The sequence below is a fragment of the Cyprinus carpio genome, chromosome A20 (assembly GCF_018340385.1).
Source record: "Cyprinus carpio isolate SPL01 chromosome A20, ASM1834038v1, whole genome shotgun sequence".
NCBI classification, from domain to species: Eukaryota; Metazoa; Chordata; class Actinopteri; order Cypriniformes; family Cyprinidae; genus Cyprinus; species Cyprinus carpio.
This window is the reverse complement of record NC_056591.1, coordinates 5,380,618-5,396,808: the sequence shown is the minus strand read 5'-3', so window position 1 is coordinate 5,396,808 and position 16,191 is coordinate 5,380,618. Positions and strand designations below refer to the sequence as shown.

Here is a 16,191-nt window from a genome sequence, read left to right as displayed (position 1 = left end):
GCAGGGTTCTTTTCACTCACACTTTACTTTACACAACTTTCTTTCTTTATGGCTGCCACATATCTACTTTTTGCCTAAAACCCAATCCCAAAAAAAGTGTAGACAACAATTAATTTGACACAAGCAAGCCTTTGAGATAAAGGAGTGTATAGTGTTGACTACCAAAATTCTGGTATTGTGACAATACCAGTAAAATGTCAAGATATTGTTACTAATACTAATTTACTATACTATATCATAGTACTCTAATGTAGTGACTTTACAATTTACTTTTTCTACCCTTTTTTTTTTTTATCCCATTCGTTACCGTGGTTATGTATTTACATCAGGGTCTTCATTTTCAGTAGACATCTTGCATGTTGACGCATTAAAGCCTGATTCATAATGTTCTATCAATTAAAAACTACATGCTTAGGTTTGTGAGGCACATAAATGTCAGAAAGAGACAACATAGCACTGATTCGATAGGGAGAGTGACAGTTCCATCAGCTGACCCAGGGATATTCAGCAGTCCTTATTGTTGAGTCCTGACATATTTAACAAACTGTACATTTAACCCTCACAGCCTTGTTTGTTGTCATCCAGCTAAATAGGAACATTTCTCTTAATAAGGTTTCTCTCTTTTAATGATTTTTTTAACTCACTTTGCAATTCAGTGTTTCTGGCACTTTCAATAATTTTCTGTTTCTGCTCCACCCAGAGCACCTCAGACCAACAACTTGATTCATGATGTGCATCCATAATAGTTGAACTAATCTTGTGCAAATAAGCCTGCCTAAAACAAAGTAGTGACCATTCCTTCAAATTTGAGGGAAAGGTAGGATAGGCAAAGGGTATAGACTGAATCCCACAGCTTCTGACATTGGCGTGACATTGACATTTTGCCACCTTCCAAAAGAGTGTTGGTCTGTCTGTATTTGAGTGGGTGTTGTGTGGTTTCTTATAGGGTTATTTGCCAAATACCAATTATTAGGATCAATCATTGCTTAGATAAAGTGGAAGTATTAATATATCAATGGTCATGGGTTGCTATTTTTGAAATCACCCCATTGTGGGCCTGGATATTTCACCTTTAAAGTGTTACTCCATCCCAAAATGAAAATTTTGTCATTAATTACTTACCCCCATGTCGTAAAAGCTTCGTTCGTCTTCGGAACACAATGTAAGATATTTTGGATGAAAACAGGGAGTCTTGAGACTGTCCCATATACTGCCAAATAAATAACAGCATCAAGGTCTAGGAAAGTATGAAAAGCATCATCAGAATAGTCCATCTGCCATCAGTGATTCAACCATAACGTTATGAAGCGACGAGAATACTTATTGTACACAAAGAAAACAAAAATAACGACTTTATTCAACAATTCTGCGTACTGCTCAGATTTGTCAAAATGGCGCTACGCTGATTTGGAAAGACACAGAGGAGAGAAATTGTTGAATAAAGTCGTTATTTTTGTTTTGTTCGTGTAAAAAAAGTATTCTCAACACTTCATAACGTTATGGTTGAATCACTGATGGCAGATGGACTATTCTGACGATTCTTTTTATACTTTCCTGGACCTTGACACTGTTATTTTTAATTCTTTTGCAGTCTATGGGACAGTCTCAAGCCTCCGTGTTTTCATCCAAAATACCTTAAATTGTGTTCCGAAGACGAACGACAAAATTTTCATTTTGGGATGGAGTATCCCTTTAAGGTCAGTTGTTTTATTGTGAGGGTATGTGGTTAAAGTAGGCTTGCTCAACCTTGTGGTACTAGTATTTCATATCTTGTTGTTTGATGTTTAATTATTGTGAGCTGTTACAGTAATATTTTGTCTTTCTCCCTCCCACTGTCCTCTGCCTGTCTCCACCTGCAGGATCAGTACGGTAACTACGTGATCCAGCATGTTTTAGAGCATGGGCGTCCAGAAGACAAGAGCAAAATAGTGGCGGAGGTCAGAGGGAAGGTTCTAGCTCTGAGTCAGCATAAATTTGCAAGGTCAGTTAATCTAAGAAAACTGTGTTCTAGAGATGAAACTGTATGATTTCTTATCACGATTATAGTGACCAAAAACATTCTAAAACGCTTAACGTGGCTTAATGTACTAAGACCAAATTTGGAGGACCAAATTCAATATACACCTTATTAATAAAGCATGCTATGTACAGAAAAGCAGTAGAGCCCAGAATTTGCATGGAATGCACAAAGATTCACATTGAGTTTTCTCCTCCCATTAAACATTATAAAGAAATAGGTTAATGTGGCTTAATGCTTTATGACCAAATTACGTAGGTATACGAATGTACTATTTACAGACAATTTGTTGTAGCCAGAATATGAACTCATCGAGCAAAGTTTCACATTAAAGGAATAGTTCACCTTCAGTTGCTGGTCCCCATTGCAAATATGGACTTTAAGCAAGAACAGCTGATGGAATGGCAACGGTGATCTGACGTAAACTGTTAACTGCCGTAGCCAAAGAACACAAAAATCACTAAGCAGCAGCAAGACCAAGAGGACAGTGAAACATTCAATCATTTATCATTAGCGTAATAGAAAATGTTATTTAAACTGGCAAGAGAAAGCGTGCTTTTGGCATTAAACAACAACTTATTGTCAGAAGGTACGCATCAGGTATGATGCCAATAAGTCTAAAAACCTAGATTTACCATGCAAAATATACTCTCCTTTTAATCGGTCACGTAATAGCGACTACGATAAATTTGCTGTACTCCCGTAGTAGACTGTTACAATGTACACGTCACAAAGTAGCACTTAAAGTCGCGCGTGCGCAATCGCACGTTCTTTGCCGTTGCCATTCCATCAGGTGTTGTTGCTTAAAGTCCCTAATGACGAGTCAATGGGGACCAGCAACCAAAGGTGAACTATCCCTTTAAGCCGTTTCCTCCAATAGAAAACCATTATTAAAAAAATGCTTAAAGGGGTCCTATGATGCAATTTAAATTTTTCCTTTCTCTTTGGTGTGTTACAAGCTCTTGGTGCATAAAGAAGATCTGTAAAGTTGCAAAGAATAAAGTCTCAAATGCAAAGAGATATTCTTTATAAAAGTTAAGACTCGTCCACACCCCCTAAAACGGCTCGTTCTAACACGACCCTACATTTCTACGTCACTATGTGGGAAAATTTGCATAATGCCGCCAATGATATTAATGCTAAGAAAGAAGGTGTACCTTTTATTCTCATTGTAGTATTGTTATTGCCAACACCGCTATGTCGTATAGACGCTCTGTGTTTCACTGTGAAAGCGAAACTACTTTGGCCTTCCAAAAGAGGATGATATCCACTTTGTCATGCCTGGAGCTGATCCGTGCTGGTCATTGAGGAAATACATCAACTTTGCACTGTGGATCGCCGGAACGGCTTTCACCGTGGACGAAGCGGAGACCAGCCCGGGGTCGTCACATGTGGTTGCCGCAAGCCCAACGGATGCTCGTTTGTAGAATCCACTGGCCTCGCCGTTCTCAAGCCTCCCCGCCTCTGCTCACTCAAGCCGGCCTCCACTCATTATAGGGGTGGCTCACTCTAGGCCTCCGGCCTCCGCTCACTCAAGGCCACCGGGGTGTGTGACGCTGTTTCGTTGAGAAAGCAAAACTACTTTGTTTGGCCTTTCAAAAGAGGAAATGACTAGAAATCATGTTTATATCACATTTATAATGGGTTTTATGTTTATATCTTGTCGCTCCAGCCAGACAGGGCGTCACAATATGTTAAGGGGCGTAACATTTCCATCACACGCTTGAGGTATTCGGCCAATCACAACGCACTGGATAGCTGGCCAATCATCACTTTTCAGACCAATGAGCCTTGTAAAAATCGATGTGTTTCAGAAGGCGGGGCATAGAGGAGAAACAATAATGTACAGTACAGTAGGCGGCCAACCAAAACAGTGTTTCTACCGTAGCGTGTGCCGCCGCGGCCGCGGCTTCTGCAAAGTGCATTTGCAGCGTTTGACCGCTGAGTGGGGCTTTAACCGCAAGTTATCAAACAAGCGCATCAAAGCACATTTTCGCAAATAGACGTCAGTTTTGCCTCGCTGATGTGTTACATTTGACGGCTGCAGTCAGGGAAAATGAAAGAAAAACACTGTAAAATATTTATATTTGAAATATTTAATATTCACAGATAAAAGTTTGGTACTTATGAAGTTATGTGCGTTTCTTAGAACGAATTCAAGCAGGATAAATGTCAAGCCTGAGCCTGTGCTTATATTTTCTCTAAGCTATATGGTATTAAACCATATTTTAGATTTGACACATTTAATAGGTGTGCAGTATTATTTATATTATATGAATTATGTTATATTATTCAAAAGAAATTGTGGTTTACTTTGCATCGGAGCATTAAAAGTGCTATTAAAAGTAGCCTATTTTAGGGAGCTAGGCTACATGGATTAATATGCAAATTGTCAATATTCTCATATAATAGGCCTATATTTTAATTTGTATTTTAAAATTCCTTTAATAAAACAACATGCATTTTTTTTTTTTATTCGTTACCTGTCATTTATTTTGACAGATAACTTATTGGGGAAAAATATATTTGTCTGTACACGGATTAAGAAATTGTTGCATGTTTTATGAATTATTTCCTTTATTTTAGTAAAACGTGAGGCACTGTATAATTTCGCTCCCATTATTTAGGCCTAATTAAAACAAGAAACGAATAAATTAAACCTGCACGATTTAGCTAAATCATTGAAACTCTAAAGAATGGATGGATTAATAAAACGTCCTCATGTTTAAACTCAAGTTCTCTCATTATAATCAACAAAATGCACACCATGTAAAAAAGAGCTTCATTAATTGACAACTTCAGTGATTTTAAAGGGTCCTTCTTTACTTGCTTTCATATAAGTAAAAAAAAAAAAAATTGCAGCCGCATTTAAATGCAGGTGTGTAAAATGTCAGAGTGCAAGATTTGCGTGGCGTGTGTGATGCTGAGTGCGAAGTGCAGCATTTATTCTTACTCGTTTTATCTCGATTAGAAATCTTGTTTGGTTTTATTTTGCATAATTGCATGTAAAAAATAATTTACTCTGTAATGCATATGCAAAATGTGAATTAATATTCATATTCAAGTGTTTGTTCAAAAATTATTAATGCGCATGCAGGACATGCCCTCTCGATCACTTGAATTTTTTTCCTGATAATGAATTAACTTAAAATTGTGGTGTCCACATACATGAGAAATATATCTACAGAAAGCTTGAAATGTCTTTAAAACGAATCAATTCAGGACGAAAGCATTATGTAATCTGTGAAGGCTGCATTTCTCTTTAAAGGCGTGTCCATGTGGAGAGAGTCATTATTTACATAAAATTGATATTTTATGTTTTGAGAATGGCCAACCCTTCTCTGCAGATATTGTTGCTTCTGGTTTGTGCATTGTAAATAGGCTACAAAAAAAAAAAGTCTCCAAAAACTCCAAAATGTTTTTTGTTACGTCTGTAACGCATGTGTATTTCCGAAATCTAAAATAGCCTATAAAACATGTTCATAGATGGATACTTTACTGATGTCTGGACACTGTTTGGGATTTAGAAAAACATAAAGAGATGGTTCAATATATTGGTTATGAATAGGGTGACCATATGCGCCGTTCATATGGGATACGTCCCGTCCAGGATTTTAATATTGCCTAAAACATCCAGGTTTTGGCTGTTTGCAGGTCGATTGCTGTGCGACATTCATGAGTGCTAGAGAGCAGAGCAGACGGCTCCTTATGCTTTCAGATCGCTCTCGCACCTTTGCTGTTTTGTTTTTTTTTTTGTCAGGTTTTTTTTTTTTTTCCAAGTTAAACGAACGAACAAACACGTGCGCATATTTGCATCGCTTTGATTGTTCCCTGTAGATCTCACCTTCTCACGCGCAGCCCCACGATTGGTCGATTATGTATAATACCTGCATGTTATTGGTCAAACTGCTTTGGATGTTTTGGGCAATATTAAAATCCTGGCCGGGACGTGTCCCGTATGAACGGCGCATATGGTCCACTCTAGTTATGAACAGGCTACATTCTGTGATAATTTATATTTCATGGTCTAAAAAATATTTAGACGAAAAAAAAAAAAAATTAACACAACAGTTTGCATCTTTTTTTTTTTTTTTTTTTTTTTTTTTTTTTTTTTTTTTTGAGTTAAGGCAACTTCCTCTAAAATTAAGTTATAATAACTAATAAACTATATTGTGCTATACAGTAGTCAGCATTTGAAGTGGATCAAAACCTTTCTTCAAAGTTGTCCTAAAACCAAAATGAGTCCTATCTAAACCTGTTCTGCAAGTTTGAAACCCTCATAAGACACTGTGCATATGAAAGACCAAGAGATGCACACATTTATATCAACCCCCACAAACTATACAGAACTACCCCCAACCCCCTCCAGCTGGACTGAATTTGGTCTGTTTTTTGACTGCAAGGGCCGGTGTGTTGTCATGTTACTGGGTTGAAACATGCCTGCATTCACAGCAGCCCTACTCTTTTTATTCATTATTTTCTCGCAGCCCATATATTATTATTTTTACAAGACCATAATAATAACAAATTACCAATTGATAATTAATCATTTTACGAAAATCATTGTTATTTGTGAACGTAGCGTTTGCGGAAGGCTTTAAGACAAAGCGGAATCCTCCGTCAGCTGCTCCTGCTTCACAGTGAGCGACTCGCGCTAACTGACCCAACATTTAGCAAGGCAGGAAAACGTTCAGTCTGCCTGAAGGAAGACGTATTTCATTGTAAGTTGATGCTGTTAAATAGAGTTAAATAGAGAGTGAGGAAAAAAAAGAAAAAAAAAAAAACTTGTGTAGGCTATTCTTAAACTTGGAGCTCATTATATTGAAGTAGAAATCCAAACACCAGAAGCAACCTACACTCTCTAAGTGTTCTTTCATTTAAAAAAAAAAAAAAAAAAATGCATTTTATTTATTCACAGGCTATATGGTTGAAATAATATTTTAGTTCAAAACTTTAAGTTCCATTTAAAAAATGCTTTATTGGCTAACTTTTCATAGACCTTCAGTTGTTATGCTTCAAAATACCATGCCATTTGTAATTTCACAGTGTTTTCACCTCCTAAATCAGTAACCTTTAAAGTCACAATTCTATAATGGTCAAATTTACTCAGGCCGATGGCATTTTTTAATGACATTATTATTATTATTTTTCTTTCTTTCTTTTTAGAATAATTGTAGCCTACATAAATATGTGAAGCAAAACAAATATGACAAATATTTGGATCGTCCCTTGTTTTTTTCCCCCTTATTTCCTTAAAGAATAAACACGTATTTTCTACAAGAATAAACATAACATATTATTAATTCATAGAAATAATTTAAGCAATTAAAACCTTAAATTATTATTATTATTTTAAACTTTAACTTCAATACTATTAAACTGACTTTAAAATCTCAAGGAGTTTAAGTTAAAACGGGTAAATTGTCACAGTGCATGTTAAATAGCCTAAATGAACTTGTGTTAACAATATAATTAGAACTAACAATTTAATTCAATATTTTTTTTAAATGAACAATATATAAAATGGGACATATCAAACATTTTTAATGTTAATCGTCCACAGCTGAGCAACGCTGAAGGCGGATCTGGATCAGAGCACATGAAGTGAATGTGCTGCACAAAGTCATTTTCAGTTACAATGAAAAAAGAAAAAGAAAAAACCTGGATAGCCTAGATTAGTCCCAGACTCTGTTCCTAAGTATATAATAATTATAATTACTGTTAACCCACAGTAACAAATTTTAACCGATTAATCTCTTATTTTCGTTTGTTGCATGTTTTTTTTTTTTTTACGCTAAAAAATAAATTAAGTTTGTGAGAGGAAAAAAATGTGTAAGTCATGTATAAGTTGCATTTTATTACATTCAGAAATAATAACGGCAGGCCTAATAATGTTATATGCGCCAACAGGATATTTTTAGTTTCCTTCACTTTACAACAAATCCTTTAAATTTAACAAATTTATCAGAGCAGAACAAGAATTGAAAATATATGTCTAATGGATAAATATAATTGCAGTATATAATAATATAGGCTTAGCTATAAACAAACAAAAAAGTAAATAAATGAATAATAATTTAAAGGAAACATAAGGTAAGGTTGGGCTCTCTCATTCGGGAGAAATCCAAACGTTTCCATATTCAGTTGCATAAACGTTGCCCATTTGAATCTTAACTAATATTCATGAGGTAAAATAGGCTTTGTAGTTCACGCGTGTTTCAGTATCAATGGAAAGAAAAATCATAATTAGCAATATGTCAGAGTGGACCGCTGCTCGCGCCGGATGACACAGTGAATGACTGTTTCCAATGAATATGTGCGCGTGAGGCTTCAGCGCGATCAAATAGCTGAAACAGAAAAGTTTGCAAATCACGATCAAATAAATGCTGAAACAGAAAAGATACTCAATTTTTTGGCCACACAGTAACGGTATACGCATTCAAAAATGCAAAGTGTTTACAGCAGTTTGAAAAATCAAAAATAATGACCAGTATCTGTAAATGTTAATAAATTATTGCTAAATGCTGGCAGACTGTTCTCTTTTCGCTCTGCATATGAAACACCAGGTTTCTTTAAGTACCGGTGGTACCCAAAACCCACTCATTTTTTTTTTATATCACTGTATTTCAGAAGGAAACCGACTGTATTTAGAAAAATTTCGATTTCATTTTCATTTAATTTAGCATGTAATGCTTGATAAGGCAGTGTTTGTGAGCTCAGTGCTGCTTTGCAGCCATTACCGGAGAATCCTTTATCTCTCCCGCTATTAATGCGCCTCCTGCTGGAAGAAAATAAATTTGCATATATATGTTTTTATGGGGGCGGGGGAGTGCTGCCACAAATAGAGTGTAAGGAACCGTCAAAATAAAAGTTAATTTTTCCATAAAGGCATTGTGCTAGAAATATTACTATTATTTAGTAGAATGTATGTGATACTGCTACTACTGTTGAAAAAATTAATAAAACTTTATTTTTTGAAGAAATAAATCACAATATTTCTTCTATGTTTTAATTTTAATAGCAAATCCCCTTTATTTAACAAAAAATAAAATGTGCTTAAATTTCATTAATTAAAAGACAAATTAAATTTAGATGAAACTTGTTTACTGTTTTTTATAATTATATTACTTGTAAGAAAACTTTAAACACAATTGTAAATAACTATAAAGAATGGCATTGGTTTTATTTATTGTGATAAAACGTTTTTTTTTTTTTTTTTTTATTAATTAGCATATTTTTGTGGTTTGCTTTGGTACCGAAATTGGTACCGAGAACCGTGGATTTTCACTGGTATCGGTACCGAATACTGAAATTTTGGTACCGTGACAACACTAATATATATAGCCCTTATATTTAATGACTGTTTAATAACAATAGAATGCATAAGATCCTTTAAGGTCTTCCTTTTAATTTTTGATGAGAAGACTGTAGCCTAAGACTATCCTGCGTTTTAAAATTAACTCACTGTCAATTTTTTAATGGGTTTTAAAGATGTTACAATGTTATATCATAATGTTATTGTTGTTTTACTTCCTCCTTTTATCATTTTACAATTACATTCATTTCGCAATCCGTCCCTTTGCACCACCTGGCGGTAGTTTCACGAATGATTTTAACACGGGTAACACATTACCCATTCTGGTTGTCTACCTACTGTATGTGGAAAATGTGTTTTTTGAACCTTAAACCGCATAAACACACATCATTACACCAAATACACAAAATAATGTTCTTTTTAGCAGCATCATATGACCCCTTTAACGTGCAATTTAGCACACTCTGTTTATATTCTGGGTTCATTTGCCTGCCTGTACTTAGTATATATTTTTACTGTTCACTGAATTTGGCTTTTTGTTATACCACTGTCTTTGTCCATTGAGCAACATTAAGTGTTTTATTTATAATGATTTTGTAAGGGATGAAAACACTAAATGTACAATTTAGCACATTACGTTCATATTCTAGAAATCTCTGCTTGCCCATATATGGTTAGTATACACCTTACTGATGTTACAGAGTGTGATCTTTTATTATCACCATCTTACTGCATTGTCATATTAGGCATTTTCTTTATAAAGGTTTATACTGGGGAGAAAATCCTTAATTTTCGTTTTTCAACCTGGAATATTGTACCATTGTCTTAGTAGATAGCGTTTATGACTAGAAATGTGAGGTTTTTTTTTTTCTTTAGTTGTAGGTTGTGCATTAGCCTAAAGACCAGCTTAAGTTAGCAAAACAATTATTTCAGGGCTATTGTGAGATAAAGGCTAATGTTTTTTTGCTTCTGTGCAATATAATGAAGGCTTTGTGAAACTGATCAGCTTTTCCAGTTCATTTAGATTTGACAGGGTTCCCATGCTTGAAAGTGCTTGAATATCAGACTGAAAAGTACTCGAAAACAAATATAAGTCCTTGAAAATGCTTGAATTAAATTTGAAATAAATTTTGTTTAGTAGAAGGGTGCTATTTAAAAAAACTTAGTTTCAACGTGTTTTTGCAGCGTTGAGTAAAGTATCACACACAGATCTGTTGATTCCTTGAACTCAGTGTTAATCAGAATCCACTCACTGCTCAAACACAGAAGTTTTGTTCAGTTCTTAGTTTTGCAAAATCACAAATCCTCTCATTATAACAAACACATTCTAAAAAGGGTGTAAATAAGAGATTCATTGTGCAGAGCTTCATCAGTTATAATGAAACTTTGTGAGATCGTGATGAACTAAGGTGAGTGACAGCTTTTTGTGACCGAGTTTGCAAATGTGATTACCCATTCATGAAGCCAGTCACATGCTTCATTACTGAATGAATCAGTCATTCGAACTATTAACTGAATGAATGATTCGGTGATAAACTCAGTGATTTGCCACCACCTACTGGCAGTTTTACTTTCATTTTTAAATTATCTTTTCTGTTATTCATTTAATATTTCTTTATTCAAAATTTTATATTTAAAACATTAACCTCAACATGAATTTATAAATTTAATTTAATTGCAATCTTATTCCACTTTATTTATTCTGTTGTTTTAATAAGAAATTTTAAAAAGCTTATAAATATAATTTTGAATTTGACATAAAAGGATTACATACTTTTAATAAAGTTAGAAAAATGCCATTACAAAGTTGTAAAAACTAAATTCCCTGTAAATCAGTTTGAGTCAAATATCATCTTGTAATGGGAAGGCTAATATTTGATAAGAATTTTTGATTATTTATTAGAAGGTGCTCCTGAAATTTGACTGTGCTCCTAATTTTTTAACCACTTTTTATTAATTTAAAATTTGAGAAATTCTTTCAAATTTAAATATTTTACAAGAATTACAGCAAAAAAGTTTGATGCAAGAATATATATATATATATATCAGTATTTGAGAAATTGTATTTGAATATTACCAGTGTGAACTCCATTGACTTCAATGGATTTAATTCCATTCCTTTGAACACTACTGCTCAAAATTGTCTACATTTATGAAATCTACACATTCAAAACCTCACTACTCTGAATTTTTTTTTTTTTTTTTTTTTGTAAATATTAAGTGTAAGTGAAATGTTAAGTACTGTAAGAGGTCTTTCATGATTCAACATATGTTGGGGTGTGAATTTGATAGGTGCTTGATATAAAATAAATGGTGCTTTAAAGTCCTTTTATCTGGTGTTCATGAAAGAGTGGGAACCCTGATTTGAATGACATGTACTTTGTCTTATACTTACTACGACTTGGCTACTTTTATCCTTGAATGTAATCTGGTTGAGAGAAGAGCACTATTATCATTACTTATCGAAAGAGACAACCTTATCAGTTTAAAGGTATCCACATAATATCTATTCAAGTTAAATCCATGTAATACTCTTTGTGTGTATATATTGTTATTATTAATATTATTTAATTCATAGGTAATAACCAATTAAATTAGATTTTGACCACTGAACTAGGAAATGTCCTCGGTTTCCTTAAAGAAGTTTGACCAGAAATTTGGTCATCATAGTTTACCATCCAACCGGTAATCGTTTAACCACTGGTTTATTTGTTTTGTTGTGAAGACAATGCTATGTCTTCTTTCTATAAATGTTATATTAGCAATTAAAGTCCGCACATCTGATGGCAATAGATAGGTGCGTAGGTGACAGACCAACAAGGTCAAAAACTAAAAAGCAAAAAACAAATCCTGCACACTATCTATGCAAAATATCAAATGATTTATTTAATGACTAAGTTTCGGTCACATGACCTTCATCAGGAATTTTTTTAAACATGACATCACAAAGTACACCCCATTTAAAAACAGATTCATGACCAATCACTGTAAAGATCTTATATTATTAAAATATTAATAATATAAAGAACAATATAAATAGTACAGTGTTTAAAATTTATCTAGAATTTATTTCTATAAACAGTTGTACAGCACTACCTCATTCTCAGGACAAGTAGTTGTTTTATGGTATTACAGTACAGTTTTTATTTTCAATCAGCAAAATCAAGGAGAGTTAATAACAGTAAAAACCTCTCATAATGTTTTTTTTTTTTTTTTTTTGTAATTGTTATTTTTAAGTATACTTTTTGCATAATGTATTAAATATTTAAGATATGTAAACGTATATAAAGATAGCCTTTGGTCATCTGAAAAATTTCCCTTTATTTTGTTTGTGTCTGTCTCTTGTAGTAATGTTGTTGAGAAGTGTGTCATTCATTCATCTCGTGCGGAGAGGGCCCTGCTGATCGATGAAGTCTGCTGTCAGAAAGATGGCCCTCACAGTGCCCTCTACACCATGATGAAGGACCAGTATGCAAATTATGTAGTGCAAAGAATGATTGACATGGCAGAACCCGCCCAGCGCAAGATCATCATGCACAAGGTATAAGCACAGAATGTTGTCGCATCAGTAAAATAATTGAAGAAAAGATTAAAAACATAATCATCATCGGGCAGTATTTTAAACCGCTTCTGTCAATTTCAGATTCGGCCCCATATTGCAACTCTCCGTAAATACACATATGGAAAACACATCCTGGCTAAGTTGGAGAAGTACTACATGAAGAGTGGGTCAGACCTAGGCCCTATTGGGGGCCCCACCAACGGCCTAATGTAAGGGCCTCACACCCAAACCACACCCCTTTCCCTCAAAACCATGTCTGTTATGGGCATCTCCTCCACCGTGGAGTTTATACCCTTTAGGGGTTTTAACCAAAAACATAAAAGGAAAAGGATTCACCGAAGAATGCCGAAACATCTCACCAGTCCCTGGTGCAGTGCCCATTATTACCTCCACCACCCCCCACTAGAGAGTGCATGGTCTGTAAGCGGTTTCCTGGGTAAAGCACAACACCTTTGTTTATGATGTAATTGATGTAACTGACGGTTTCCTTTTTTTCTTTTCTAGTAAATATCTTGTACATTTTTACCTTGTACATTCTCTGTAGAAAACAAAATGTTTGCTGAAAATTTAAAGTTCTTACAATTTACACCAGCAAGTGACTTTATAAGGCCAAACTGAGTGATCCTTTTTAATTACTTCGTCTTTTTATTATATATATATATATATATATATATATATATATATATATATATATTTTTTTTTTTTTTTTTTAATCCATTTAAGAAGTGTGATACATTTAAGTCCTTTTTTAGCCCGATGGTACACATACCAGAGCTGCTGATGAAAAATAATGAACCAGTCACCTTGATCTTAAAAAAAAATCTTTCTTGTAGATGACCACTTCTGTCTGCCATGCCATTGACTTAGTTGTGTTAAGATATTCTAAACCAATCATAGAGCTTTGCTGCCTTTAAATGGGAGTTGTATCATTCAGAAGTGGTTTGAAGTGTCTGCAATTGCCATCTTTCTTCTTACCCTCCCTCATGTGCGAATCTTATTTGAGTAACTGCTCCGTTTTTTTTTTTTTTTTTTTTTTTTTTTTTTTCATTTTAAGTGTGTGGTTGCAGTATAGTATATGTCCCACTGACCAAGTCTGTTGCACGACTATTGTCTTGGTTCACTATTATGTTTCGAATGAAGTGTAAGGACACCAGTGCACCTGCTATTTTACACAGCTAGTTAGAGTTAGACCGATACCTGGAATTTTTCCATTTTGGGGTGTGTGGGAGGTATGCAATGCATGCAGGGGGTGGGGAGATTTGGCATGCTGTGTCTGGATTTAATGGAATGATTTTTTTCTTTGTCATCATGTTTGTGGAACATCTGTCTGTTGAGTAGTTTTTCTGACCACTGCCCTAAGAACGGTATGGTTGTGTACGAATTATCATCTCTTTACATTGTAATAGCTTAGGCAAAATGTTTAGCTTTTTCATGTGCAAGTACAAATATTAAATTGTTGCTGTTTTTCGGGTGTGGGTGGAGATGGCGCTTGAGTTTTAGATGATGCTCTCCTGGGCAAAGTGGAGAAGTTGGTAGGCGGCGTCCGTGTCCTTGGAGTCATCCAAGGACGTTTGGCTTTGGAGCAAGTAAAAAAGAAATGATTTCATAAACGTGAGACATTGCAGGGTAGGATCAAATGTGCGGCATTCAGTGGTGTAGATTGAGAATGTGCAAGAGTATACTTTTCAGAGAATGGACGTGGGGCTTCCGTCTTCTGCACAGTTTTTCTGTATGGCTAATATATTAATTGCTTTTGTTCCTTTGCTTCATATGAATAAATGTAGAATACATGTAGTATATGTGGAGTTATTAAGTGTAAGTTTATTAGTTAAATAGAAGAAAAAAAATCTAGTTGTGATGTTGGACAGGCCTTGCTAAATTGCATAGTGATTTGCTTTTATTTTGTCTGTACAGTTGTACATTTGTAAACGTTAACGCTGTAAATGGAATGTCTTTTACACTTTTTGGGGAAGAAAAATCAAAAATGTGCATTTTGATGTGTGAATATTTATCACTCCTTTCCCTTTGAATATAATGTATACAGTTTTCTTTGAACAAGCGTTATTTTAAAGAAAAACTTTTTATGCATCACAATCTCAAGATGGTTTTGTTTATAATCAGTTCTTGGAAAAGGTCAGCCTCTTTATGTACCTGGAACAGTGACACCTTCTGTTAACAGTCATTTTGACATGTGGCAGTTGAATAAAATAACTAAAAAATTATGAATTAAAAAAAAAAAAAACATGGGGCTGTCTTTGGTTCTACCTGCTACCATGGAAATTTCACAGGACAGGACAAGAATTATTTTTGTATAAAGGAGTGCTGTATTTTGGAGCAGCCACTAACTTGTAAGCAAAATAATTGTAAGATATTGTCAATTATATAAATATGAACATATGAGTTTTGTCACACTGTTAAAGTCATGTACATTTTCAGGTGGCCTTATGTACATTTCCAGATGTTAGATGAGAAAATAACTCTTTGTTTTGTTTTTTGGAAGCAGAATTGTGACTATGTATGATTAAACTGTTCTTCTAACATTTGATTTTTGTGTCTTTAGCTTTTATTATTCACTCTGAATACATTATACTCACTGCACACTCATTGACAGCTGAAAGGAATGTTCCTGGTTTAATATTTCTAAATCAAATGCTTGTGGCGTGCTGTCAGTTGTCACAAAATATTTTAATAGTTTAATTCGGCATAACTATTTAACATACAAAATGTTAAATGTTTGGTAAAAATCATACAAACTTAAAGGGGACATAACCGACACAGTTTCTACCAATCTCACGTTAATCTTGACTATCTATAGAATAGTATTGCATCCATATCCGAAGAGTCTTTAGTTTTATCAGCTTTATGAAAGAAAGATGGAGATTTACTCTTCTCTCCGAAAACAGCAGAGCTCCTGGAGGCGTGCTCTTGGCAGAGCTAAAGAGTCTCTAGCGAGTTTGTGTTGTTTACATTATATGCACTTAGTAGGGTTGTGACGGTGAGGAAATTTTACCGCTGGTTAATCGAAGTGTGACAACACCAGTAAAACCGCCAGTATCATCGGGGGGTGGGGATTTGTTCGTTGGGGTTTTCCCTCTTTTCCTCACTTTCTTTCGCTTTTAGATATCTTAAAAATGCCAGTGCGCATTTTACTTTCACTTTCAAATTAACCACAATTCCACATTAATTGCTTAAATGGACAACAACAAAACAGTACAACGTCAGTCACTTATATTTTACATAGAAATTTTATTAACAAAAAAAAATAATAAAACTAATAAGAAAGTTGGAGGCATGTTT

At 34.5% G+C, this 16,191-nt stretch overlaps 1 protein-coding gene across 7 annotated transcripts in view; it reads left to right on the top strand.

Moving 5' to 3' along the window:
• LOC109111929 (pumilio homolog 2-like) overlaps positions 1-15,439 on the top strand; it is a 99,912-nt gene extending 84,473 nt beyond the window's left edge. For all 7 annotated transcript variants that reach the window (XM_042777431.1, XM_042777434.1, XM_042777432.1 and 4 more), the window contains 3 exons: positions 1,860-1,981; positions 12,681-12,873; positions 12,976-15,439. In XM_042777431.1, coding sequence (XP_042633365.1) covers positions 1,860-1,981; positions 12,681-12,873; positions 12,976-13,107 — 447 coding nt within the window. In that variant the 3' untranslated portion in view covers positions 13,108-15,439. The remainder of the gene's footprint in view (positions 1-1,859; positions 1,982-12,680; positions 12,874-12,975) is intronic.
• Positions 15,440-16,191: the final 752 nt, after the last annotated feature.